Source organism: Amborella trichopoda, chromosome 1, assembly GCF_054954075.1.
Source record: "Amborella trichopoda isolate Santa Cruz 75 chromosome 1, AtrichopodaSantaCruz75HAP2 v2.0, whole genome shotgun sequence".
NCBI lineage: Eukaryota > Viridiplantae > Streptophyta > Magnoliopsida > Amborellales > Amborellaceae > Amborella > Amborella trichopoda.
The window spans coordinates 58,234,488-58,261,893 of record NC_142336.1 but is presented as its reverse complement, the minus strand read 5'-3'; the positions used below and the strand labels follow the sequence as shown (position 1 = coordinate 58,261,893).

The window sequence follows — 27,406 nt, the reverse complement described above, 5'->3', positions numbered from 1 at the left end:
TAACGTACATAAGCAATTTTGCTATCTGTTTCAAACTTAAGTCAATTTTGTCAATGCAACGTGTATATAACATAATTATATCAGGATGACAAGAGTTGTTGTCATTGATGAGGAGTCGAGGTTTGAGAACACACATTAGAACATGCTGATCAAATGGTGCAAGTGATCATAACTTATCATCAAAGTGAGGATGATATTGCTACATAGTTACGCACGACAAAAATGTTAGACCAATGTGGGAATGATATCAAAATAGATGTAGTGGTTGTGATGGTATTACTTCTTCATTTTTTACCAATGGGTTACCAAACGTAAGAAACCCCAGTCATGTGAACCAAACATGAAAAAAACAGCACTGAAAAACTCTTGCATGTGGAACCTTTAACATATGAAAATTGTTTTACAAGTGCAATCTGTTGCGCATGAACCAAACAAGCCAGTTTCCTCCCAAATTGTCAAATCTATTACCTGCCCCCGCAGCTTAAAAATGTATTACAGGATTGATAAATAATATAAGCCCCACGGACCCGCTAGAAAACATAAAAGAGAGCTGAGGTCCTTGCAGGAGTCTCTCTTTCGATCTCTGAAGTGTCTGTCTAAATTCGAGGACCTGCAACCTTGCTTACTTTATACAGGTGTGCCTCTTCCCTTTTCCCTCTCTAAAACCTAATATTCACTTCCTTATCTTCATTTTGTCATGAGGAATTTTACTCATGATGTTTTACACCTGAGTCCTTGTATTTGGACTTGATTTTATTAGCATGGCTTTGGAATCGCAAAAAAAAACAATTTTTGGGTTTAATGACACATCAATCAGTGAAAAATTCAGCTTTTTCTCAGATATATATATATATATATATATATATATATATATATATATATATATATATATATATATATATTTCTAGCATAAAATATTTATGGGCTGTGTATTTCATGGGCCGTGTAAGTTTAGGTATATAGGGTTAAAACCTAATCTGAAATACCTCTCGGTATATTGTGTGCCTTTATTTTTTTGGGGCGGTAATTGGTGTAGTGCTTACTCAATGATATGGTGATTGCAAGTTAGATTGGGATTAGGGTTTTTATTGGCTGATTTGATTTATTTTATTTTGAAATGTGATTCTTGAGTGAAGTGTAGTAGTAGGGTGGGAATTTTATTGGGTCATTATGGGTTTGCCCTGTTCTTGTTTTTTTATGCAAATTCAAATTTGCAGGGAAGCTTTTGGGCAGTTTCAATTATCAGATTTATTTAAAGCAAATATATAATTTTTTTGAAATTTTGTTTGAAGGCATGTAATTTGTTGTTGCAAATTACCTGTATTTTACTTTAGTTTATTTTTGGCCAATGTGATGCATATAAGTTTTATCTACAAATTTACAGGGAAAATATTGGTGCTTTCTTCTATATTAGATACATGTCTTGCAAACATTGTGGTTATATGAGTATGAGCATTGTAATTGTTTTCCTAGTTATAGTTCCAATTGATATTTTATCTTTAAAAAAAGGAAAAATATTTAGAACTATTAAAAAAAATCATATTACTATAGGCAAAATTTATGCAATATTTTCAAGCCGAAACGAGGGTAATGCAATCTTTCTGGCGTAGCCAAGCAACAACAATGTATTTCCGAGGTTGCATTCAGATATTAACCAAATAGCAAAAACTCATTTTTAAGTAATGCATTAGGCTTATTTCTAGGTATCAAAACCGTCCGTGTTTGATAACAGGAAGTTGCTTCCAAAGACTCTGGAAGTTATAAATGTTCCATCTTTGATAAAAGTGAGTTGGTTAAACTTCCCCCATTTACGCTTAAAAAAAAGTTCGGTCGATTTAGAGATGGAACTTAAATTGGGAACTTCAAAGTCCCATTACTGTAAAACTTCCCCCATTTACGCTTACAAAAAAGTTCCGTCGATTTAGAGACGGAACTTAAATTGGGAACTTCAGAGTGGAAGTTCCTGCATGAAGACCCTTCGCTGAGCAAGCGTGAAGACCCAAACTTAAAAGCTGAAACAAGGGTATTTTTTACTTTTTACCTTGGCTCTCTCTTTCTGCTCTGGGCTCTGGTGCTCCACTATCTACCTACACAAGCGTTTTTTTTACTTTTGACCTTGGCTCTCTCTTTCTGCTCTGGGCTCTGGTGCTCCACCCTCTACCTACACGATCAAGATTCAAGGTCTCTCTTCCAAAAATTTCAGGTACTCTCTCTCTCTATCCCACCCTATGGCCCCAAGCATGATGCCCTCTCTCTCTTCCTATGTCCTGTAGCTCTGCCCTAAATTTGGGTGTTTTTATAGAACAACATCCCTATAACACCGAATAAAGGCAAGCATCTGTACTGATATTTTTATGAATCATTATTTTTTATTGTTGCTTATCTATTAATTCGGTGTGTTATTTCCATGGCGCTAGGATTTTTGTTTTGATACTTTTCCTTTGTGATGCTTCATGAATTTTTTTTTTGACTATTTATTTGAAAATTGAAAGGATGAATTTGGTTAGATCTCAAGGATGAAATTGATTAGATTAAAATTAGGATTTTAATAATTTCTCTATGCTTTTTTTTGGTTGGATTAAAATGCTCTATTTTTTGGTTGGATTTTTGGCAATGTACATTTGGACTAGATATGGAGTTATGGACCTCATGAACTTTATTATTTGTATCTTTTTTTTTTTGTTTATATATTATGTATGTGCATGAATGTTTTTGTGATCTCTATGGTTATAGATTCGTGGACATATGTTTTTTACCACTGCATTTGTAAGTTTTTGATTGGATTAAAACAGAAAATGATGGATATTCATATTTATTATCATTTAATATTTATTTGGAATGTCAAATGATGAATACTGAAGCTATAACTTGCTCTTTGTGATTAAGGTTTATCATTGGTAATAGTATTAGCATATAAGTAGTAACAAATTTTTTATTTTTTATTTTTAAATTTTTAATTTTTCTTTTTTTTTTTTTTTTTTTTTTAACTTATAAAAATATATTTCAACTTTTAATTTCTTTAAAAAAAAAAACCCAAAGTCTTCCCCTGAATCAACCGAATTGCTTCATTTTTTATGCCCAACCGAAGTAGACTCTATAGCGAATCTGACAACATTAATGAATATATCTGTACTTTTCATTGATTTTCTTTTGTGTATGTTTATGAGAATTAGGGTTTTCTATTACTGCATTTGAATATTTGGATTGTAGAGTGGATATATGTTGATTCGTGCTGAAAATATGTACAGTCTTCTTTGGATTGTTTTTTCTTGAAGAGGATTTTAGAAGATAAGGATTTATCGTGGTGTTAAATTTCTTTGTGGCTTGGGGTACTTTAGGGCCTGTGTGATACATGTACTTTCATATATGTAATTTATGGGTGAGTGAAGGGCAATTCTTGTTTGGTTTGGTTGGAGTACAGGGTTTGGTTTGAGTACAGGTTTTTAATGATGCTTTTCTATGCCTCTTTTATATTTTTTTGAATTTTGCTAGATTTAGGTTTTATTTATTTTTCCTTTGCATCAATTCATCCTGTATATAGGTGGTTTTGTTGGTACTTATTAGTGAGTATTTTCAGTTTGAAGAACCTTTATCTTCTGCAATTTTTATTGAATATTTCTTTTTGTTTGAAATTTTTGGGAACTTGTAAGAATTGGGTTTTCCTGTTTTGATATTTCAGAATTGGGTTTTTGTGTTTTGATATTTCAAGGTTTTCAAGATGAAAATTTTCTTCATCTTTCTCTCTCTTGCCCCTGGATCTCTTTCTTGAGCTCTGATCCTTGCTATTGAGCTTTGATTCTGTGTTCTTCATCTATGATATGAGAACACGTTTCATACTTATTTAGCATCCATAGGGTTTTATTTGACCATTGAGAATGTAGTTATAGAATCAGCGGAAAGAAAAAACAAACAACTTGTTATAGATTGATTGGAATTTTTTGCAAATAACAACGTTTCTCAAGGAAATCAGCAGGAAATTGTTGAGTTTGTTGTGGAATTTGAGTTCAGAAAATGGTTGAAAAATCCAATATTGAGAGAGACTAAGAAAGTGGAATTTAAGCATTAACTTTCCAGGAGGTTATCGAACACAGAAACCAAGAATTTCTTTAACTTCCCAGGAGGTTATCAAAACTAGGAACTTTTTTAACTTCCCAGGAGGTTATCAAACACATAAACCAGAAACTTCTTACAGTTATTTCTATCTTCCCAGCAAGGAGGAACTTCCAATTTGCAGTTCATGAACTTGCTTCCAGTTATCAAACAAGCCCTTAGGGTGTGATTGGCAACTAGAACTTTAGTTGTTAGGCTACTAAAGTTCCCATCTATATGACAAGTTCCTAGTTTGGTTAGCGCGGAGGTTTGAGGAGCAGGGGCGCCTGTCTCACCCAATAACGTGAAGTATAGTCCACCTCACCTAGAGGTGGCAATGGGTCAGACCCGGACCCGAAGAAACAATATGGGATTTAGACTTGACCAGACTTGAATTCCCCGAAGTTGTGCAAAAATATAATATGGGATCAGACCAGACCCAAAAATTAAAATATCAATGTAATTAATTATATTTTAATATATTTTATATATTGTAACCCAAAAAATATTACTAGAACTGAACGCGGACCCGACCTGCTAGGTCTAATTTTTAGACCCGTACCCGAACCCGACCTTCTAGGTCTAATTTTTAGACCCCTACCCGAACCCGACCTTCTATGTCTAATTTTTAGACCCGTACGGGAACTCGATCTAGGTCTACCCCTCGGGTCCAGTCCATTGCCACGTCTCCACCCTAAGGAGAGCGGCACTTCGGTCATATATGTTTTTGCCTCCACTTGCTGCTGACTTAGCAGAGAGAGAGCTTTGCATTTGATTTTCCAGTAGAGAGAGAGAGAGAGAGAGAGAGAGAGAGAGAGGGATTCTCAGATTAGCAGAGATAGGTGAGGCTTTTATTGCTCAAAGAAGGCAACATCGAGGATCACCCGAGTGAGTTGAATCTCGCTTTTTTCTCAAGGTAAATTTTTTCGTTATTAATGATTTCTTGTTAATCTGTAGAAATTGTTTATTGGTGGGCTATTTTTCTTTTTTCTCATGGATGATTAATTCTGCATCCTTGTTTTCTTTGGTTATGTATCTAGGTTTTTTATTTTTTGTTATTTTATTTCCATGTGTGTGGAAGAGAATGGCTTTAATCATTCTGAACTGTAGATAGGCATAAATATTGACGATTTGTCTCACTTTATTTCCTATGGTTTCAATTTTCTCTATCTTCAGTTGATTTGGGGGTTTAGGGTTCGGCATTTTGGATTTGCTTTCAATGAAAAGTTAGGGTGAGGGCTTCTTAGCCCTTTCCATCACATTGAGGGTTCTGTCAATGGGCTTTCTCAAATTTTAGTTCCGTGAAATAACGAAATGCCTTGATTATTTCTTCATGTCAATTGCTTTGTCGTCAGAAATCTGTATATTACACACATTTGCCATGCTATTGATCTTCCTCTTGCTGGAGGCACATGCTTCCTTTTGACAGTGAATTGCAATTGATTATGTGTTGCTTTGTAGGATTTCTATACTTTTGTATAGGGTCCTGCTCCATCGTTAGTGTATTCATACATGCGCGTACCATAAGATTGCCATCTAATCTCTCTCTCTCTCTCTCGATCTTTATGTTCAAGTGATTGCTTTCGTGTTGCTATTTCAAATGAGAAACTTATCTTCAATAATGTATTGGTGTGGTGGCAAAATGGAATGGTTTTTAGCTGAAACTTTTAAATATCTATTTCTTAAATAACTGGCATATGTTTGCTCTTGAAGGCTGCAGGCTGCCTGTGCATTGAGTGAAATTTTGGTAGTAAGAAAATCAATTTTGTTTCTTATTTATACAAATATTGGTAGCATCAAAGGGGGTTCACACTTTTATGAAATCTCCAAGCACAATAAAGTATTCATTTAATCTATTTAAATGCTTGGTATTATATTGGATGAATGGAAGGAACCTTGTTTAATTCATCATCCTTATAGCCTTTTCCCTATTAATTGGGGTTAGCTACACGAATCTTGGTCTGTCATTCTGCTCTATCTAAGGTCATACCCTCAGTGAGATCATAAGTCCCCATATCTTTTTGGACTACTTCCAACTACGTCCTTTTGGGCCTACCCCTTACCCTTTTCAATCCTTCCACTTGAATTAACTCGTACCTCCTTTTAATCCTTCCACTTGAACTAATTCGTACCTCCTAATAGGTGTTATACTGGGTTGGCATCAGACATTGCTAGCCCACCTAAGTCTACTCTTTCTCATCTTATCTCCAATTGATGCCACACCTAAACTTTTCCAAATGAATTCATTTTGGATTCTATCCCTTCTTGTCTTGTCAATCATCCATCTCACCATCCTCATCTACGGTACACTCATTTTATTGGTATATTGTTTTTTGTTTGCCCAGCATTCTCCCCTATAAAGCAAAACTGGTCTCACAACTGTCCTATAGAACTTACCCTTTAGCTTCATTGGTATGCGGTGATCACATAAAATTCCATTGCACATCTCCACTTTGCCCACCCAGCTCTAATTCTATGTACGACATCGTCCTCAATCTCTCCATTTTCATGGATTATCGATCCAAGGTATCGAAAGTGCAAAGAACCTTATTTAATTACAAAATGTTATTAAAAATGACATTTCGCACATCATATATATAAAATACATAATTAACCATATTACAGGCAGTTTCTAGCTTTCCTATTGCCAGGTAATGATTATTCTCTCTCTCCTCTCTAAGCTCTCTCTTCCTTCCATTTTTCTCTCCTCTAACCTGCTAAATTTCCTTCCTCTTTCTCTCTCATCTCTGAGCTTTCTTTCTCTCTCTCGCTAACCTATGATCCATGTCTTGAGAAATTTGTCTATTTTTTTGGGGAATATTTAGCATTGATTTAGTGCTTTTATTATTCTCTTAGCCTTTTTGTTCAATAATTTCAGAAAACATTTCCATAATTTTCTTTGTTAATTAAAACTTTTCTGTTCTTGTGATTCCTTTGCGGTTTCTTAACTTTGCAGTAATTTTCTACATCTACTGGTGATTTATTCGTTGATTTTTTTTTTTTGTATTCGAAAGTTTTCGCATTTCAGGGCATCTTTTGTATTTTACTTGTTTAATCTCTATCAAGCACAAACACCCTTTTTTTTTCCTCTACTCCTATCTCTCTCCATCTCCCCCAAAATCTTCTCTCTCTCTCGCTCTCTCTCTCTCTCTAAACAAATTTTTTAGAGTTTTTAGTCTCTGCATTTAACACCCTAGATAAATTTTTAGGATTTTCAATCTCTGTATTTAACACCCTAGATAGGGTTTTGGAAGAGGACAGCAAAAGCTTAGTAAAGAGCCCACGAGGTAAGATTTTTTTGTTTTTTGTTTTTTGTTTTTTTTTGTTTGTGGAATGGAAAAGGCAGCAACTTCTCTTAATTTGTTTACCTTTTTTTTTTTGGCTTTTGGACCGGAAAAGACAGCACCTTGTTTTTGTATGTTCAGTGTGATTCTTGTATGCCTTGGTTTTCTAGTTACTTGGGTTTTGATGGATTTTCGAATTGATGTTGTGGTTTTTACCTTGCCTCTATGGAAATGTTAGTGGTTTTTCCTACAGAGAGCAATAAAGATGTTAAAGTAAAATTCCAAATTGAAAGGTAGAAACCGTATTGTCGGATTTTGTATGCATTGTTTACCAATTACTTAATCATACCATTTATGTCAGTTGTAATTTCTCATGTGCTTCTACATTATACAGACCTACAAATTAAAACAGCACTAACATGATTAGAAGACAAGACATTGTATCATGAAAGATGCTATAGTTTACCTTAATGCTTCAGATCCTTGGGAGAGAAAAGGATTTAATCAAGGATAGAAAAGCTCAAAATGGACTCGAATAGTTTCTTTGCTAGACTTTATTGGGTCTCCTTTTGATGATTTAAGTTGATAGAATTTTTTTTTTTATAGAAAAGGTTTCTATGAATTTGCCCATTAATATGGCCAGGAAATTTGCCTAAGGTTATAGTGGTTCAACCTGATAATATGATGAATAACTAGGTATTTATATTGCATGTGGGCACCTTAAAATATTTGATAGAAATGTCTGGCTGTCGACTCTTTTCCATATAATCTAAGGTTGAGAACATAAAGCATGAATTTAGATTGTCTAAGCACACTAACTTCCCAAAAGAACTCCTATATGCGGTGATAAGGTTCCCCAGAATAATCAACATGAAGTTCTTAAAGAAATCTTTCAAAGGACTTTGAGGTTTTTTTATGTATGTTTCCCCTAACCAACCTGATATTCTAAAGAAAGCTTTTTCAAAAAGCTTGAGGCTTGGTTATATAGGTCTTGTTCGTGAATGGTATTCCTGCTACCAAGTTAGGTATTCTTTCGTTAAATTTGAAGCCTCAACTTTTTTCTTGATCACCTTGGAGCTTTACCCATCTTTTGAAACTTAATAAATCCAATTTGGAAGATCTAAATTTTCCAGCTTTAGTTGGGTTTTCTACTTTAGATCCTGGTTCTTGTTTAAACAAAGAGAGTGAAACTTGGCTGCTTACAAACTAATTTAATGAGGACATTGTGAGATTAACAACTTGAGATGTATGGGCAATCTGACTGTGAGTTTTCTTTGTAGTGACATCAATAATAATTAAGAACCTATCAAATAGTACCTTCTCTAGTTATGTTCTTTTTGCAATCTTGTGTAAAGAAGTGACCTATGAGAAATGAAAAAAAATATTTGGGTAACATAACATCGTGCCTATACATTAAAATCTCATCATCATTGTAAGAGCTTTTTCCCAACTATTTGTGGTCGGCTACATTAAAATCTACTAGGTAAAAAAAAATTAACAAAAAGTAAAAAAAAAAAGACATTAAAATATTGTGGTAAAGTATGATACATTTATCCTAATAAATAAATTTGAGTATAATTACATGTAAAAGTAATGCTAGATATTCGTATCAAATGATCCAAACAGTAGAATTCTATCTTCCATGTTCCATCTATATGCTATCCAAACATCAGAAATCCATTTTACAGGAAATATTTTTCCCAAAAATATATGGACGAGGTTAGCATGCGGGCCAAGCCCGCATATGTAGAAATTCGGCACCTCTTAAAACCTATTTTTCAGATGGATTTTTGGACTTAATTTTTACGGACATGTAATCGCTAACATGGAGATCATGAATATGAAAAAATAAATAAATTTTAAAAATTATAAATAATAATTTTGTTAAGAAAACATTTGGACCGTTAGTTTCCATTGTTTTTAGATGGACCACCCTTTTGCATCCATCTTTAAGATGGATGCTTTACACTTCTGGACCGCATATGTTGAAATGCAGTCCAGCCTGCATGAAACAATTTTCCAAAATATATTTCACAAGAAATAGATTTTTTCAGACAATCTTTTTCCAGGGACTAAATTTTTGAAATTTCTTATAGTTAATTTTTTATATATGTCTGTACATTTATATTAATTTTAATATTAAAAAACTCTGAAGTCATTCCCTGAACTGGCTTTGCGAAGGTGTTTTCTTATAGTAAGAAATGGTGGTGAGGCTGCGGTTATCAAGATTTGGATGCAAAAACAGGCCATTTTATCGAATAATTGTGGCTGATAGTAGGTCACCCAGAGATGGAAAACACCTTGAAGTTTTAGGTTACTACAACCCACTACCAGGTACTTGTTTGATTTTTTTTTTTTGGATCATTTTCCTGTTCCTTTTTTATTGGTTTATTGGTTAATTATTTCTTTTCTTCCATTTCAGGTATTCGGTTGTTGAAATTGCTTACTGAGTGCTTTCGCTTTTACCCTTATCTTGACATTTGTGTTTTTTAATTTTTATAAACATACAATCGTGTTTTTGTAATTTATTAGATTTTTCTTTTCTTTGTATGTTATTTATGATTATTGGTTATTGGATTTTACAAATGAAATAATTTTGGTTATTTGAATTGTATAGGGCAGGATGGGGGTAAGCGCATGGGAATGAACTTTGATAGAATCAAGTAAGTCCATTTATTATCTGCTTAATTATTTGTTTAGTTCTGAAGCACACTCATACGTCTGTTTATTCTTCTGTAATTTTTTGGTGGTGGATATTTTCTTTGAAGTCTCCTGGATCTGCCATAGAAAAGGTAGTTGTTGATGCTTCACTTTTTTTGGGTTAGTTTTAGATTAGACTTTAGACCAATCAAGAAAATTTCGTCGTATATGCTTTTATCTTCTATTTTCTTTGAAGTTCTGATGTTGATTCCTGTTACTTCCTTGCCCATGAACTCTTAGTTCCATCTTTTGAGAGTTTTATATTGTTATTGTAACTAATTTTGGACTTGGTGTAAATTCATTGCCATGGGGTGGCATTGATGTCCTGTTGAAGTTCATTCCCAGTGGCATGACTCACATTTTGCTCTAGGATGAGATTTAGAAACAATTTCTTCTTCTTTATTTTTTTATTTAAGTATAAAACCTGTCTCTGAGTATTATGATTGAGTTTCAAATTTCGAAATGATTCAAGAGAGCTATGTTGGCATTAAATGATTAAACCCCTAAACCTTACCTTGATTACATCTAGTCTACAAAACTAGTTACCCCGAGTTTACCTCACTATGCACATGGATAATATCATTTTCTGATTGATGGTAGCAAATCAGGTGTCATGGCAAATACGCCTACTAAATAGGGATTACAATATCATTTTAATGGAATTGTTCTTAATGTCGTTGGTTTTGGAATGCTAATACTGCTTATATATACATCCATCTGATTCTAATCCCTAGCCAAGAGGCCTAATGCTCCAGTCCAATTTGATATCATGTCCCAGAATAGTTATATAGCATTTTATGATTATTCTGTTAGCTTTCCCCCCCCCCCCCCCTCCCCCCTGTTTTTTAAAATTTTTATTTTCTATGTGTGTGTTAGCTGATCCCAAATAGTTGGGATAAGGCCTGGGATGATGATGTGTGTTTTGTGTGAACATATTTATTTTTGGGTAGGTGAATGGTGGGATTAGAACGCTTGACAATTGACATTAGGCTTTGGTCTGTCCAGCCTAACCACTGAGCCAGGGGCCCCAATTCCAAATGGTACAAAGGTATAACATTTTGTGTAAAAGTATAAACTTCCCCAGAAACCCACTTGCCAAGGCTTCATTTTGTATTCCCATACTTTTCAAAGTTCTGGGCTGTCAAGGTAGGAATCAGTCCCATGGGGGTTCATCTTTTGGGCTGTAATTCCATGTAACATGCAAGACCCTTATTCCACATTCCTGATTGACCATTAGATAGAAATAGTATTTATGGAATGAACCCTCCCTTTGAAGTTGATATCATCGTTCTTCTTACATGGGCCCTGGACAATCACTGGCGCGGCACCGGCCTCCACTAAATCAATGATCCGTTTGGTTCTACCTCATAGAAGGAAAAATGTTTTTAACCAAACAATGAAAATCCAAGTTAATTAGGAACCAGTTCAGGATACTTCCATGTTCTGAATCCTCCATATATGTGTTTCTCAAGTCATTGCACCAGTATTTAATCATCTGCTTTTCCTAATAAATGGATAATAGCGAGGATTAAGTCTCGATGCCATGGACCAACTAGCAATTTTACTTTAATGAGATTAACTGAAAAGGTATGCAATCTCTTTGGGGGAACTTTCTTCATCTAAAATGTCTGGCTTGAATATTCTCATCCACATTTTAGACGAAGACTTCATAAATGGTTTTAGCAGCATACAGGAGGGCTTTCACGACCACAACATTCTAGAAGAAAAAAGAGGAAAAAAAAAAAGACAAAAAAAATTGTTTTTTAAAACACGGCATCTGGGGTACTCACAAGAACTCCATAATATATAGCTGAAACCACCCAAAAAAGCTTAAGATTCCATCTTAGCAGCAGTATCCAATCGACTACATCTCCCTGAAAGGACAACTCTTGTCCCTCACTCCTGTGACTTGTAGAAAGCAAACTCCAGTGGCTTCTTATACTCACACACTTTATCTTCAATTAGCAAAAGTGAATCGTCCCACCCCCATCACACATCCCCACACATACACACAAAACAAAAAAAAATCACAAAAAAAAGAAAAAAGATCACCTTGTCACCAAGTCCACGACCTCCTAAGGAGCAGTTTCATGACCTTTTGTCCTTTCTTATCCCAAACTATTGCATGTTATACCATCCTCCCATCACCACTTGGTGTCAGGTCTTCCTCGTTTATATTCACCAACTTACCAAAATAACAACGAAAATCAAATTCTTTTCAGTACAGAATGTCTAGTGATAAAGCCATCAATGCCTATGCTGAAGTCTCCTTTTCTGCTCTAAGTGGAGAAATGTCCTTGCTCAAAATTACATATGCTTTAGAAAATCCCAATTGACATGATCATAAGCTGTATTGAAGTCGATAATAATTACCTTGGCTCACCATATAGACTCTAAGTTTACTAATTAATGAGCTACATCATCTAAAATTGTCACACTTAGAGAACCCATTCATGTGGCATGACAAGTAAGACTGTAAGGGTTTACTAATTAATGAGCCACAACTTCCAAAATTGTACGCTTCGAGAGCCCCTTCATGTGACATGATGAGTAAGAATGCAAAGGAACTACTTAGATACTTTGTCTTATAGTCACTCTTCCTTTATGCTTCTAGGTATTTTTATATGTACAGCCAACTGTATTGGTGTGCCTTGAATACCACGTATAAGTAAGCTACTCCAACCAATTTTTTATACCAGTTAGATATGTAGTTTGTTCTCAATAACTCGACTTTCAAAACCATCTAGCTTGAACTCATTACTCTAGCATATCCACTTGTTGAGTCATGAAGGCAATAGTAATCTTGGAAAGTGATAGTATAAGGAAGAAATTATTGAATATACAATGCAATAAGTATGAGTAATAAGAGACAAGGGAATAATTCTAGGAAAAAAATGGTTGCAAAAGAGTAATAAAATTACTATCGAAAATGGTAGTGAAGTAAATACGATTCGTTCACCAAAACTGAATTACCCAACTAATTTCCTGCACCTCATAGGACTTACCATGTGGGAATTTATTTAATTTGGTTTATATTCCAAGCTTGGTCTTGTTTTGTGCCATTAGTGAGTGAAGACTTTTGTCGCCTTGTCGGTCATCTGTGAACTCCATTTTCAATATACCTATTGGCTGTTCCAATTAACTAAATAAACAAAGTTATAAAAATTGATAGAATGGAAGTTTAAATATTGTTTCAAATATTGCCTTTCTGACTCAGAATTGGGAATTTCCCGAGTTGGACTGGATTTGGAGCTGGCTACTTCAGACCAAAGAACCCTCGAAAAACCCCGGGTAAAAAAATTATTTACTTTATTTTGTTAAATATAACCTGGTCTGTCTCAGACTTGCCCTGGTTGGACTGGGGAAATCCGACTGGCATCCCTGCCAAATTTAGCCTGATTATGATAATTTCAGAAAAAAGAAAAGTAGCCTGATTATGATTATGGGAAGACAGGTTCAAAATGTGATAGAATGGAAGTTATGGAAATTTAGGATTAGCTTACGTTAACTGTTATTAGGACTCCATTCGCTTCAATGAAACTTAAACTATTAACCATTCAATAGTTTGTTGAAGTATGAATTTAAAACGGGGAAGTTTACATAGGATGCTTGCAATTGTTGATTTGTGGGCAGACTATCTCCACTTGATTGGGGCAGACCAATTAACGACATAGCTGGCCTGCCCATCAGACAATGATGAGCACGCGAAGGCCATTTGAGGCAACATGTCCCTATGTGTGGCCCTATTTGAATTTAAGTTATTGCTTTTAACCAAGCTATTGATACTTCGAATATTGTCTTTTAACCAAGCTATTGATATCAAAAAAAAAAAGTTACTGGGTAAGTGTGTTCCCTTTATTAAGGTTCTCTGTTATTTTATAATCTCATCTTGAGATTGTCCTTGTGTCATCCAAAATAATATATTGAATTGCATGAGAAAATTCTTCTCATTCACGCCCAAAAAAAAAAAGGAATTTCTTTCTGTTGAGTTTCCTTCTTTCTTCCTTTTCCACTATCTTCTACTGATTAATTAGGACTGAGAGATTTGGTTGAATGGGGTATGAAGGATCTATGCATGCACACATGCACATGCACCCATACACCGGAGAGAGAGCGAGAGAGAAAGAGAGGTTCTTATTGACTACGGGTCTATTGATTATACAGGTACTGGCTATCTGTTGGTGGTCAGCCATCTGACCCTGTGCAAAGGATTTTATTTAGAGCAGGTCTTCTGCCACCTCCTCCAATGCTCGCCATGATGCATAAAGGTGGGCCCCGTGACAACCGCGTCATTGACCCTTTGACTGGTCGCCCTCAACCCACCACTGAACCTTCTCACAAAGATGAGGCTGAAACCCCAGTTGACACTTCAAGCTCCTCATGAGAGCTTAAGTTCCAGTCATGTATGTGACTATCATCTCTCTCTCTCTCTCTCTCTCTCTCTCTATCTCTATCTCTCTCTCTCATAGGAACGGAAACGATATTTAATTTGTTGTTACTTCGCTTAATCAGCCAAATTTTGCTATAGTATTGAGTTGTTAGACAGTAGAAGGTATAATGATGTGAGAGTTGTAATCTAAAAGACTCCTGGGAAGTTCTTATTGAATTCCTTATCCGTCCTTATGTGTCATTTTGTACTTACTGATAACTCCTAGCTTAGAGTAAAATAATCAGTTCATGTGAGAGGTATCTCCTCTTAGATAAAGGAATGTATTTAGTTTTCTTTTATGCATCTAATACGTCTCAAAATCCACATATTAACAAGTTTTTAACTCGAATCCATTCAACCAGATGAGAACCAAATCCACATATTAACAAGTTTTTAACTCGAATCCATTCAACCAGATGAGAACCAAATCAGGCCGCTGGTACAATTCCAACAGGGCACTTCACCCTGTGGGTTCGTGTGTGTGTGTGCGTGTGTGTGTGTGAGAGAGAGAGAGAGAGAGAGAGAGAGAGAGAGCCCAACACACTTACACACCCCCACATGAACTTTTTCCTCTGTGTTTGCATTCCAGCACGCACATATTTGTAGAACAATATGTATATGCATATGCTGAGGAGGTTACCTTGCCACTTAGAATTTTCAAGTTCAATTATATATGCCTTGTAATATGTGTATATAATCAGCCCAAGCATTCTTGCATGCATACGTACATGCTATGGACATATCTCACAAAGGATAATTGACGTTGTACAACTCTTCTGCTCTTGATTAACTGCAGTCATGTATGCATACGTATACATGCATTATACATCATGTCTACTTGCATGCAAGCATAAATGCATAATACATCGATGCTTACTTTTGCGTTGAACGTTATGCTTCCATAATCACTAGTACGCTTGCTTACATACATAATGCTTTTGCAGTCCTTGTTCCTAGAACTGCTCTTTTTTTGTATTTATTGTCACCATAAGGTGGAGCAAATTCAGATATATGATTTAAAAAGTAGCTGCGGAGGATTAAGCCCCCCCTTCCTGATGAATTGAAATGCATGTACGCATGTGCACGTCATGTATCCATGCATATTTGCATCCATGGCATGGCTGTTTTCCAGCTTAAAAGTAGAAAATTAGGAGAAGAAATAGAGAAAAATTGGCAAATGGGAGGTGGCTGGTGGAGGAAGACAATGATTCTAAATCTGAAGCTTGTTGTGGCTCTGTTGTGCACCCTTGGGGATCCTGTTGGCTGCTGCTTGTGTATGGTGGTGGGGGTGTTTGGTAATTTGGTGTTGGTTGGTGATTTGATGTCAAGCCATCAGACCTCCTCAATCTGCAAATAAACAAATAGATAAGTTAGGAACTCAAGGCTTCTTTTAGACAGATAATGGTATTTGTAGGGGTGGCAATGGGTTGGGTCAGGTCTGGGTCTGGCCGGACCCGAAAAATGATATGGGACCTGGACCCGAATTCACTGGACCTGGACTCGGAGTATTTACATCCCTGCACCCTCATAAAAGGGCTAAGAAGCTTCCCAATCTTTTTTCCTCCATTCTTTTAGAATTTTTAGTAGTTAGAGGGTTAAAATTATTCAGTCTGTCCTTAGTGAATGTCATGGTCGTTTAAGAAAGTGAGTCTCTTTTGTGAGAGAGAGAGAGAGAGAGAGAGAGGTCATTCGGGCTTGGGATTGACTGATTAAGATTTGACATTGCAACACTACTTCCATAGTTGGATTCAAAATTGAACCACCTAGAAAAGAAATGTATATGGTTAGATGAGTTGTCTGAGATCTAGATTTGACCTTACGGCTGAACTACCTGGAAGAGATATGTGTATGTCCGAGTTATTTAGATTTGACTGTCTAAAACATGGATTATATATATCTTCATTGTTAGGGGGATTTTTTTTCTTGGGCAGAAGGTTTGTATTGAAAAAGCGAAATTTATCAAAATACACATTAACTTTTTAACAATTTAATAGTTTATCTTTCTTTGAACAATTCCAATTCATGGTCAAGTGTATTTTGATTGTGCTTATTTTGAAATTAGATTAAAAGATCTCGTATATATATTTTGATAAATTCCGCTTCGATGGTAGGATGTTCCAAATCCAGGATTTCAAGGGTCCGTTAGCAGTGATTTGAGCAAGAGCAAAAGTTGGAAGTTTTTTACCTTTAGATGGATGCAGAGAGAGAGAGAGAGAGAGAGAGAGAGAGAGGGAGAGAGAGAGAGAGAGAGTGGATTCATAATCATCGTACCCTGTGATGGTGGAGAGAGAGAGAGAGAGAGAGAGAGAGAGAGAGAGGATTCATTATCATCATACCCTGAGTTGGTGGGGCAAAAGGTAATGACGTAATTGGCAGCCATGCAAGTGAAGGTGCTGGTTCCATCATCATAGGCGTAGGAGTAAGCTGTAGGGCATGCTCTCTTGAACATATTGGAGTACATGGTTGGCCTGCATGTCTCTGGGTTCCCATACTCCCCACTGCAACAGTATGCATCCGAACCAAAGGCTTCGCAGGCGCTTTTACATCCCACCACCCCACCTCTCATCTCAATTTCATCGCCATCCACTACTTGTAGCTCTTTTGGACACCCTATCCATATTTTTCAGCACAATAATAAAATGAATATATGTTTTCCCTTTTCATGGAGAGAGAGAATCTAATTGTTAAATTTTTTTTTTTGGTAATCCAGTGGGGAAGATCAGTCATTACCCAAATTTTTAAGTTTTTTAAAATAGTTTAGGAGTCAGTTTTTAAAAGTAAGGAGTGGTGTCAGTGAAAACCACAACGTAGTGACTAAGGTGTGCGGGTGCTACCACCACAATCCCAACTCTTTCCCAATCTAAATGTCAAATTATCAATTGTGTTCACCCCGCCTATATTTTCAATACACTAAATAATTAGTCTTTTTTTTAGAGTGAGAATTGTTGGGAGGGAGTTATGTATAGTGTTATATAATCTTTTGGATAAGTAGCAAATTACAGATTTTTGCCTACTTGTGTCTTCACACCAAATTGATGGATCATGGTTAATGAGATAAAAGAGTGCAACTCGTCATAGTCACTCAAATGGTATGTACCTATGCCTTAATTTATTCTTTCCTCTTTTGGGCAATTTGACAGTAGGGATTGAATTTGAGAGGTAGTGCTGCTAACGTAAATGGTATGTCCCTAAGCTTTAATTTATTCTTTCCTTTTTTGGGCAATTTGACATAGGGATTAAATTTGAGATGCAGTGTTGTTAACGTAAGTTATTAACAACTATAGGCCAAGCTCGATTCTTACTATTTATCTCTTCGTTAGATGGTGATTCTTTATGCTCTTATGGATCATAGTATGCTTTTACGTAGCAAAATAAAACTCACAAAAGTAAATTCTCTAATTTCTTTTAAATGAGGGAAAAAGTTTATATAAGGATGTAACCTTATAAAGTAGAACTATGGATGTCCCTAAAAAATCCATCGGAAAAAGTAGTTTTAATGTTGAAAAACCCATTGATTGATCATCTTGACATCTAGATGGATGAATATAAAAAATAAAAAGATTTTAAGTCTCAAAAATAGTGCATTTTACAACATACTATCTACACCATCAATTTTCAAGATTTTCATATGTTCATAGATCTATTTGATTTTGCCCATTTTTGAAATTTAAAATTTTATAATTAGATATAAAAATAGAGTTTGAGATAATCTTAAGAACATTTTACATCAAAATTATATACCATGATAAAATTTGAAGGTGCTCCTTACCTCTACACCTACGGATGCATCCGTATGCCAACTGCACCCTAAAATGATTGAACTCTTCAAGATTATATTACATTTTTGAACGACTAAAATTAGTTAATATTGTTCTTGAGAGCTAGAGAGATGCTCAGGCATAAGAAATTTGAGTAAATGATTATGGGTCGTAGTCACTAACGCTTTCTCAAGTAGGCAGGGACCAAAAGGTTTCATGCTTGCCAACCTTAAAACAATTCGATTAAGGCGCACCTCCAAATTTTATCATAAGTATAATTCTGATGTAGAAAATTTATAGGATGAATTGAGAATCTATTTTATATCTAATTATGAAATCTTAAACTTCAAGAATAGTTCAAAGAAAGTAGATCTATAAACACTTGAAAATCTTGAAAATGGACAGTCCAGATAATGTGTTGCAAGATGCATTATTTTAGGACTCAAAATTATTATTTTTTATATATTCATACATCTCAATATTGAGATGATTAATTAGAGGGTTTTCCAACATCAAAACAACCTTTTATGATAGACTTTAGAGTTAAACCTTAATTTTAGGGTTACAACCTTATGTAAACTGATTTATAACTATGATTTATAGCTACAAATAGTGTCATTTATTAGGTTTCTATCATAAAAAAAGTCACCTATGGTAGGGGCTGTCCATTTCTACAGGGCCAAAGAAATAAAACTAACATGTTATGAAGATTTTTCGGACCCCAAAAATTACCTATACGATTTGGAGCCAACGAATGTTGCACCAGCGATTATTGCATGCATTTAAGACCATTAGATGACATATACTAGCTCAATGATGAAATATTAATTAAAAGCATGTCCAAAATTTGAATCAATGTTCTGTAAATTTCTTAATGCGTGATACTACAAACAAAATTCTATCTTTCAAAAAGATGAAACTGTTGAAAACCCATGTCGAAAATTTCATTCAAAAATCAAGGAACTATGAGTTGAGGAGATTGTTATGCCCCTAAACTCACCTACATTGATGTCCACTGCGCAACCGGTTGTGTTACATGAGCCCGAGGTCCCGCGCGGTACCACCACCATCGGCAAATTGTAGCCATCCACCAGGCTCACATCATAATAATCAAGGGTCTGGGGTGTTCCTAGGGTGATCTCGAAGAGAGAAGCAGGTGGAATTGCACCCATACCATCGCATTCTAGCTTCCCACCACAATCTCCTGTAAGGCAATGGCCTATACCGGAGACATCGAATTCGCAGCCTGTTCGAGCCCAAATTCGACCCGACCAACCCGGAGCGGCCGGAATGGTGACACTCTGGCCGGAGTCCAACTGGAATCCAGTGAGTGGTAGTTGAGGCGTTCCCGCTCCGGCAAGTGTGCCTGGCCATATTGCATAGGGGCAATTGTTTGCAACTGTGAATGAGCCTGCATGAGAGGTGTCAGAGAGAAAAGAGATGAGAAGAGAGAGGAGGAAGGGGAGGAGAGAGAAAGGTCCAGAGATGTTTGTGTAGAGAAATTTGGTGAATTTAGGCATTTGAAGAGAGAATGCAAGGTGTTAGAGATGGTAGCGTGTGTGATTTATGTATATAACTGTGTAGGTATGTATGTATGTTCGTGTACTGAGAGAAGGGAAGGAAATGGGAGGGGAAGAGCATTAGCTAAATATAAGAGAGAGAGAGAGAGAATGTGGTTTTTGGTTGGATTGGGAAGTTGGGTTTAGAATTTCTTTCAAATTGGGTGGCATGACATATCTCTCTCTCCTCAAGAGTTTTGCAGGTTGGGCTTTCTCTCTCTAAAAGATTTGAAGTTCGGGTGGCGCGTATAAGAAGCAATACCTTTATGGATAATCCACGGCAGAGGTTATAGGCCTATTAACGAAAGTGTCCCCTCTTTTTTTTTCGTTAAGATCCCCATGGATCATTACTTTTTCTGTAAGATCTAGGGAAATCGAAAAAATTTCATTCTCCCAAGGAGTAAGATATAACTTTGGTCCATTGGGCAAAACCCTAAATGGGAGTATATTGAAGATACCAAATTCTGTCAAAAAGGAAAATGACCCATAGGAAAAATATCATTAAAGGGTTCTAATTATCTCATAGTATCATTTGAACCGCTCAAAAGCTCCAATTTATCACAGCAGGGTTCAATTTCTATACTTATTTTATAAAGGAAATCGACCGTTTATATAAGGTTGTTAAAAGTAATCTTGACCATTGGATGTGAAATTAGGTGGCTACATCTATTCCATTGACCAAGCTCAAAGTTCAAAGATAATTTTCTTGAACTTTGGGACACACTCAAGCTATGGAATGTCACATAGAATGGTTATAAATAATTATGTCTTCCTTGTATAATCGGTAAATGGTCTCATTGTACGCAGTCCCTTTCATAAAATATATCATCAAATCATCATAATCACCATCATAATACGTGCTTTATCCCAACTATTTGGGGTTGGCTATACAAATCTTAGTATACTATTGTGCTCTGTCGAGCGTTATATCCGCATCCCGACTATAAGTCACCATATTTTTTCTCTCTATTTCCATCTATGTCTTTTAGGCAATATAGGTAAAATCAAGCGGTTCAAATTCTAACCACTTGATTAGCCCGGTTAAATTGGATCCAATCATTGATCAGTTCCGGCTTTGGTGAACTGGTCAGGTATTTTCAAAAAACTAAAAATTTATATAAAATACCAAAAAATAAGGGATTTTGTTTGGAATTTATTTTTAAATATTTTTTTTTATCATTTTTGCCGATATTTAAAAATGTTTAGGCATTTTCCATCTTTTTTAAAAATTTCAAAAATACCCCTTGGTACAAATCGATTCTTTAAGAGCTCTTTTTTTTTCATTAATTTTCAACTTCATTTGGATGTGTTTTGTTTAATCATTCTTAAATATATTTTTCATATTTTTTTAGGGTTTTTAATATATTTTTTTACCATTCGGGACTTGCCCGATTAGGTTGGTTGAACCAATGTCCGGCTAACCGTTCCAGTTCGATCGTTTTTACACTCATTTGAATCTTGGAGGGGGTTAATCATTCCGGTTCAATTTGTCCTACACTGATTTGATCCTTGGATAGGGTTCAACTTTATGTAGTAGTGATAAGAAAACAACACTTTAGTATATCTGATTTAAATTTAAGGTATTAATTTAATTAAACTATACAATGTAATGTCCAATTGAGTCGTCCAAAACTCTAGGCCAAGTTACTCGGATGAGTCCGAGTTACCTCTGCCGAGTCTTAAAACTCTGATCTTGCTATTGTTGGATTCCATTGAAATATGGAATATAAACATTGGAGTCTTTTTGGTGGTATTTTCCATATTCATTTCTTTACTGGATTAATTTCATTTGTTTTGCTTAAAATTTTATAGATAACTTTCTATATTCCCCCTATAACATAGAAGTTCTATCATCCTCTTTATTCAATCGTCCATTTTTTAATTCAGGGCTAAGATTGTCCCAATCACAATGTCACGTCTCTACACTGTTTTATTTTTAATTTTTTTTTATAAACTATTTTGACACCAAAATTTGGACGTCTATTCCTCTATTAAACTCGCACTAATGAAAATATGTAAAAAATATTTTCAATAAAATAAAATAACCAAAATGCCCCTAAAAGATTCAAGGGGTATTTTGGTCATTATATTTTATCGAAAAATTATTGTTAATCTTTTTTATAGGTACGCCCCAATGAGAATATGGCACGTACCAAATTCCATATTCAGAAAAATTGTATTAAAAATATTAAAAATAAAATACTTTTAGATGTCGGATCTAAGATCAAACGGTGAGTGGCTCTCTTGATAAAAAATGGATGGCTGGATGGTAGAAAGAAGATAGAACTTCTATGTTGTAGAGAGAACATATAAAGCTTTCCTTTTTATCTTTGCTGAGTTTACTTGTTTGTATGAGTGTGAGCATTTGGAACTTCGTTGTTTGCTTTATATTGTGTTGTTGCTTAAAGTTCAATATATGTTCCTTAAATATGATATATGTGGTTTTATTTTATTGTATTTTGCAAAATTTATTGGTGCTTTTGTTTTCAGGTTTATGATCTCTTTGCAATACTACCATAATTTTAGAAGCTCTAAAAATGCAGTGGTTTAATTAACCTAGGGATTTTTCATTTTTCCTCTTTCAAACTTTATATTTTGTGGCAAATCATCTCATAGAAATTTAATCTATTCTATTTTGCAGAAAATCTTATCATATTGATAGATGGCCCGTCGCTTAGGCACCCAAAACCCTATGCACCATAGGCCTATACGGCCCAAGGCCGATCTACTTGGGAAGGCGCCCGGGCTCGGCAATTTTTGCCAAAAACTTCGATAGTTTAAACCTGCCTAGGTCGGTCAGGCAATTTCTGTCAAAAATTTCAATAGTTTAAACAAACGAGAAGACCTTACTCAAGAAAGGTAACCTATATGAAGGGTTGATAAGATTTAGTTCATTTTAAATTTGGTTGTGTAGGTTCAATTTAGATGATGTGATGGGAATGTAAACCATTATTTATTTTGTATATCTCGACTTTCAATGCCCCTAAACAATAAAGCTTTTAAACTTAAACTTATGTTAAGAATATGGGAACCTCTCAATGCCCTTAACCAACTACTTGGAGTATGTTCACCTTTACAAGAACATTATACTGTGCTTGTGCGTGCGGTGCATAGGATTTTAAGCCCCTAGGTGCCGGGCGGACCATTTTTACACTGTGCATGAGGTGCATAGGATCTTAGGCCCCTAGGTGTCCGACGGACCATTTTTTGAAACACTGCCATGTGTTCAACCTTACAAAAAAACATTACACTGTGTTCAACTTTATAAAGTATTTTAACCTACAAGATAAACATCCCAAAATTTAAAACATACACCAAAATATCAAGAAGTTCATCAGTATAAAGTTTCTTTGACTCGTCTTCGTATAGGGCACCAATGCACTCATCTTGCCAACATTTGAATGATAGCGCATGCATCTCTAAATAATTCCATATGCCCAACATTTGTATATCATTCGAAAACATCAATCCCAACCTTTGTATGCCTAACAACAATCCCTTTCTTCTTCTGATAGTGGATGCAGTATTGCATAAATCTATCCTCACTATCTCTTTTATTAAATCCACTCCACACAACGCAGAACTTTTTATCTTATCAGATTAAATATCAATAAACTCATTTCCTCCCCAACTTTTGGTCTATGTCATGCTCCTATTTTTAAAAAACATAGTATCATAAATTTTTTTGCAAAATAGAATAGATTAAATTTCTTTGAGATTCCATAGATCATAAAGTTTGAATGATGAAAAATAGAAAAATCCCTAAGCTAACTAAACTACTACATTACCCAGAGCTTCTAAAATTAATGAGGTAGTATTTGCGAAGAGATCTTAAACCGGAAAATAAAAGTACCAATAAATTTTATAAAATACAATAAAATAAAGGAAAAGTATACAAAGAGAGACATTTACTTTTACCCCAAAGAAATCACAATATTTTTATCAATCAAATTTCAAATCAAAATAAGTGTACTTGTGACTAAACTCAAGATAAAGGGTCTTCGTACTAAAGATAAAAGGTCTCTCTATACAATCCCTAAAATAAAACTACATATACCATATCTTAAAAGAAACACGTGTGGAACTTTAAGTAACAAAATATAAAGCGAGCAACGAACTTCCAAACGCTCACACTCATATGAACATAAGTAACTTAGTAGAGATAAAAAACCATCCTCTAAAGAAAATTTAAAAAATTTAAAACAAAACAAATGAAACTAATTCAGTAAAGATATGAATATGTAAAACACCACCAAAAATTGAAACTATCACTTCTTATTTCATAATTTTTTTGCATATATGTCACTAGAAAGACCCCAATGTTTCTAGTCCATATTTCAAATGGAATCCAATGTTTCTATTCCATATTTCAAATGGAAACCAACAATAGCAAGTCTTAGAGTTCAAGGGTATTTTTGAAATTTTATAATAAAAATATAAAATAAAATATAATAAAATATAAATGCTATATTTAAAGAATGATTAAACAAAGCACATCCAAATAAAAGCGAAAATTAATGAAAAAATCGATTTTAAAGAATCTATTTGTGTTTAGGGGGTATTTTTGAAATTTTCTAAAAAAAGATGAGAAAATGCTAAAACATTTTCAAACCTGGGCAAAAATGATAAAAAAAAAAAAAATTTAAAAATACATTACAAACAAATTACTTTTTTGGGATTTTATATAATTTTTTAAAGAAATTTAAAGTACCTGGCAGGTTCACCAAAACCGGAACTCGTTAGTGGCCGGATCTGATTTAATAGTGGCCTCCACATGAGTGGATGTCAAGACTTCTTATAAGGAGGTCAATTTAACCATCATGTCAATTTTTGCTTAATGTTATATGGCTGTTTGAAGATATTTTTCATCACTTTGGGTCCCCGATGCGGAATAAAAGATAAGCCGGTCAATAAAGCCTTGATTTACAGTGGAATTTTCGACAGTCTAAGAATTGCCCCAGAATGGGTGAGGATCTTCCTAAGGACCCCAAAAGACCACCTATCAAGTTTCGTCGCATGCCGACATGTCTAAGATAGTGCAAACAAAGAAACCGTTTTGAAAAAATCAATCTCGAGCACCTTGAAACGGACCCTATAACTGGAACTCTATTAAAGAAGCGTCAAATGGTTGTGAGACCACTGCCATTGGATCCGACACAGTCAAAAACCCCTAAAGATCAAGTTTTGGCTTAAACAGACATTCCAAGAAAAAGTTATGGGAAAAAGACTAAAAAAAAAAAGAGGTCGTACGCTATTTCTATGTGCCCTCCATGCACCAATCTCCAATAAAGGAGATTGGTTTTCACAGTCACGAACAATAGCTTTGAAGACTCATATCTCCCTAGTTACAAAGCGAGTCACGTTCAAATTTTGAAAGCGTGTTCGTCTCATTAAGATGAACGTTCTGATATGTGGCACGTCTCGTGATGATGTCCGAGTAAGGAAAAAAGCTAAAGAGAAGATGACAATTCGTGATCAAGGTTGCAGGAAAATCAGCAGTAGCACGTCCCACTCGAGTAACCATATCATAGTGCTTGCAAACCCAATCGATGCGAAACCAGTTGCATTGCATGCATAGGGTCTAGGGCTACCACTGGTCCAGACCTCGTGTGTGATGAACAGTTAGATTTTGCAAACAATGATGTTAATCTTACTCCAAAATTTCGGTTGTCAGAATCCAAATTCCGGCTGTCAGAATCCAAATTATGGTCAAAAACCCAAACTGGTAAAATCTTCGTTCGAGCACGAAGTCGAGCTGCATTTGTCGCAACGCGATCGTGACGACATGCCTAGTGTAATTCGGCAAAGAAACCAAAGAAATACATCAAGAAATGAGCGCACTATTGATCAGAAGTTTTCAACTTTCGTAAAATTTCAAGTCACATGATCGTGGCCTAAAAACACGATCCGTGGCTCAAAGTTAATATCGAATTGATCGTTATGCCTAGCCCATCGAGAAAGTAATAATCTTTTAGCCATTCGGGCGCGGAATCACGCTCCATGGTAGCAGCATGGACTGTTTTGAAATTTAATGTATTGTTGAGCAAGGGTAAAATTGTAATTTTATATCTATGTTTAGATTTTATTTTAATTCCAATAAATTGTATTTTTTAGCAATTAGGGTAAATTTTGAGCGTCTACCCATGTTTTGAGCCCAACTTTATAAAATACATGTTATACCTCATTGTAAAAGGACCCCTTAGGGCTTCAACTTGATGAAGAGAGTTTTAGTCTTGAGATTGTGGCATGTCTTGGAGAGAGAGAGAGAGGAGAAAGAAGAAAAGTTTTGGTACCCCTAAGTGAAGGTGATTTTCTCTTCTCCTTCTTCTCTCTCCTTTTCCTTCTTTCTCTCTTTTCTTATCCTCTCTTCTCTCTCCTCTTCCTTCTTTCTCTCTCTTCTTTTCTCTTTCTCTCTTTTCTTCTTTCTTTTTCTCTCCTCTTCTCTCAATCTTCTTCTCTCTGTCTCTCTTTTCTCTACCTCACATGCACAGGCAGTAAGAATCATCGTGCATGTCTCTCTTTCCCTTCGTTACTCTTTTCTGTCTGCTCTCATTTCTCTTTTTTCTTAATCTTTTCTCTTTTTCCTAATCTTCTCTTTCAGTATCTCTCTCTACTTTCCTTTCTTCTTTCACTTCTCTCTTTCCTTATCTCTTTTTGCACTTTCTTCTCTCTTTTCCCTCTCTTTCTCTCTCTCCTTGTCTCTCCTTTTCTCTCTCTATCTTTCATTCTCTCTCTATTCTTTCCTTTTTCTCTCGTCCCCAGTCATTCACGGTGGTACCCATCTTCGAGCATGACATCCTCCTTTTCTTGGAATATGTACAGTGAGTCGGGCGTTAACCCGAGTGGCTGTCGGGCTTCTATCTAAGTTCCTCTTTTCCCATGTTGTGCACAGCGATGCCCATAGTCGCTCACAACATTTATTCCCCTATTCTCTGACAATGACATTGAATCGGGCCCTTTTCCAAGTGGTGGTTCGGGTCGTGTCCGAGTCTCATCTGACACACACGGCGATGCCCATTGCCACGCGTGTCTTTTCTTCTTTTCTCTCTCATGTCTATTTACCTCTCTTTACTTATTGCCGTGTGTGTCTTTTCTTTTCTCTCTCATATCTCTTTATCTCTATCATATCTCTTTATCTCATGGTAGAGCCCATCGCCATCTATGATACCTTCTTCATCTCCTTCATATCATGAACGGCAATGATCATCGTCGTCCATGACATATCTCTCGTCTCTCCCCTAATTTTTCTTTTCTTTCTTCTCCCTTTTCTCTCTCTTCTCATCTTCTTCTTTTCTTCATCTCTCTCCTCCCCTCTACTCTTCTTTTTCTCTCATACTTTTTGTTCCCTCCCCTCTCTCTCCAATCTTTCCTCTTTATCTCTCCCTCTCTTATGTTCTTTATCTCTCCTTCTTCTCTCTTCTCTTCTTCTTTTTTTTTTCTTCTGTATTTCTCTCTCTTCTTCTTCTCCTCTCTTATCTTCCCTTCTCTTCTCTTCGTTTTTTTTTGTTCTCTCTTCTCTTTTCTTTTTCTCTTCTCCTCTTATCTTCTCTTTTATCTTAATCTTCTTCTCTCTTCTCTTCTCTTTTT

At 35.4% G+C, this 27,406-nt stretch overlaps 2 protein-coding genes across 9 annotated transcripts; one reads left to right on the top strand and one right to left on the bottom strand.

Annotated features, from left to right (window-relative positions):
- The first annotated feature begins 537 nt into the window (after positions 1-537).
- Positions 538-14,778, top strand: LOC18440698 (small ribosomal subunit protein bS16m/bS16c). 8 transcript variants are annotated; one of them, XM_088849003.1, is made up of 5 exons: positions 538-635; positions 9,569-9,707; positions 9,991-10,036; positions 13,291-13,364; positions 14,238-14,778. In XM_088849003.1, the coding sequence occupies exons 2-5, from the start codon at positions 9,575-9,577 to the stop codon at positions 14,330-14,332; spliced, it is 348 nt and encodes a 115-aa protein (XP_088705129.1). In that variant the 5' UTR covers positions 538-635; positions 9,569-9,574; the 3' UTR covers positions 14,333-14,778. The 8 variants fall into 8 exon arrangements, with proteins under 8 accessions (XP_088705129.1, XP_088705116.1, XP_020526849.1 ...); XM_088848990.1 differs by having other exon boundaries at positions 9,555-9,707; XM_088849006.1 differs by lacking the exon at positions 538-635 and adding an exon at positions 1,968-2,203.
- Positions 14,779-15,379: 601 nt separating this feature from the next.
- Positions 15,380-19,991, bottom strand: LOC18440699 (pathogenesis-related thaumatin-like protein 3.5). The gene is made up of 3 exons (XM_011627538.3): positions 19,261-19,991; positions 16,839-17,112; positions 15,380-15,849 (listed from the first exon to the last, which is right to left on the bottom strand). The coding sequence occupies exons 1-3, from the start codon at positions 19,778-19,780 to the stop codon at positions 15,636-15,638; spliced, it is 1,008 nt and encodes a 335-aa protein (XP_011625840.3). The 5' UTR covers positions 19,781-19,991; the 3' UTR covers positions 15,380-15,635.
- Positions 19,992-27,406: the final 7,415 nt, after the last annotated feature.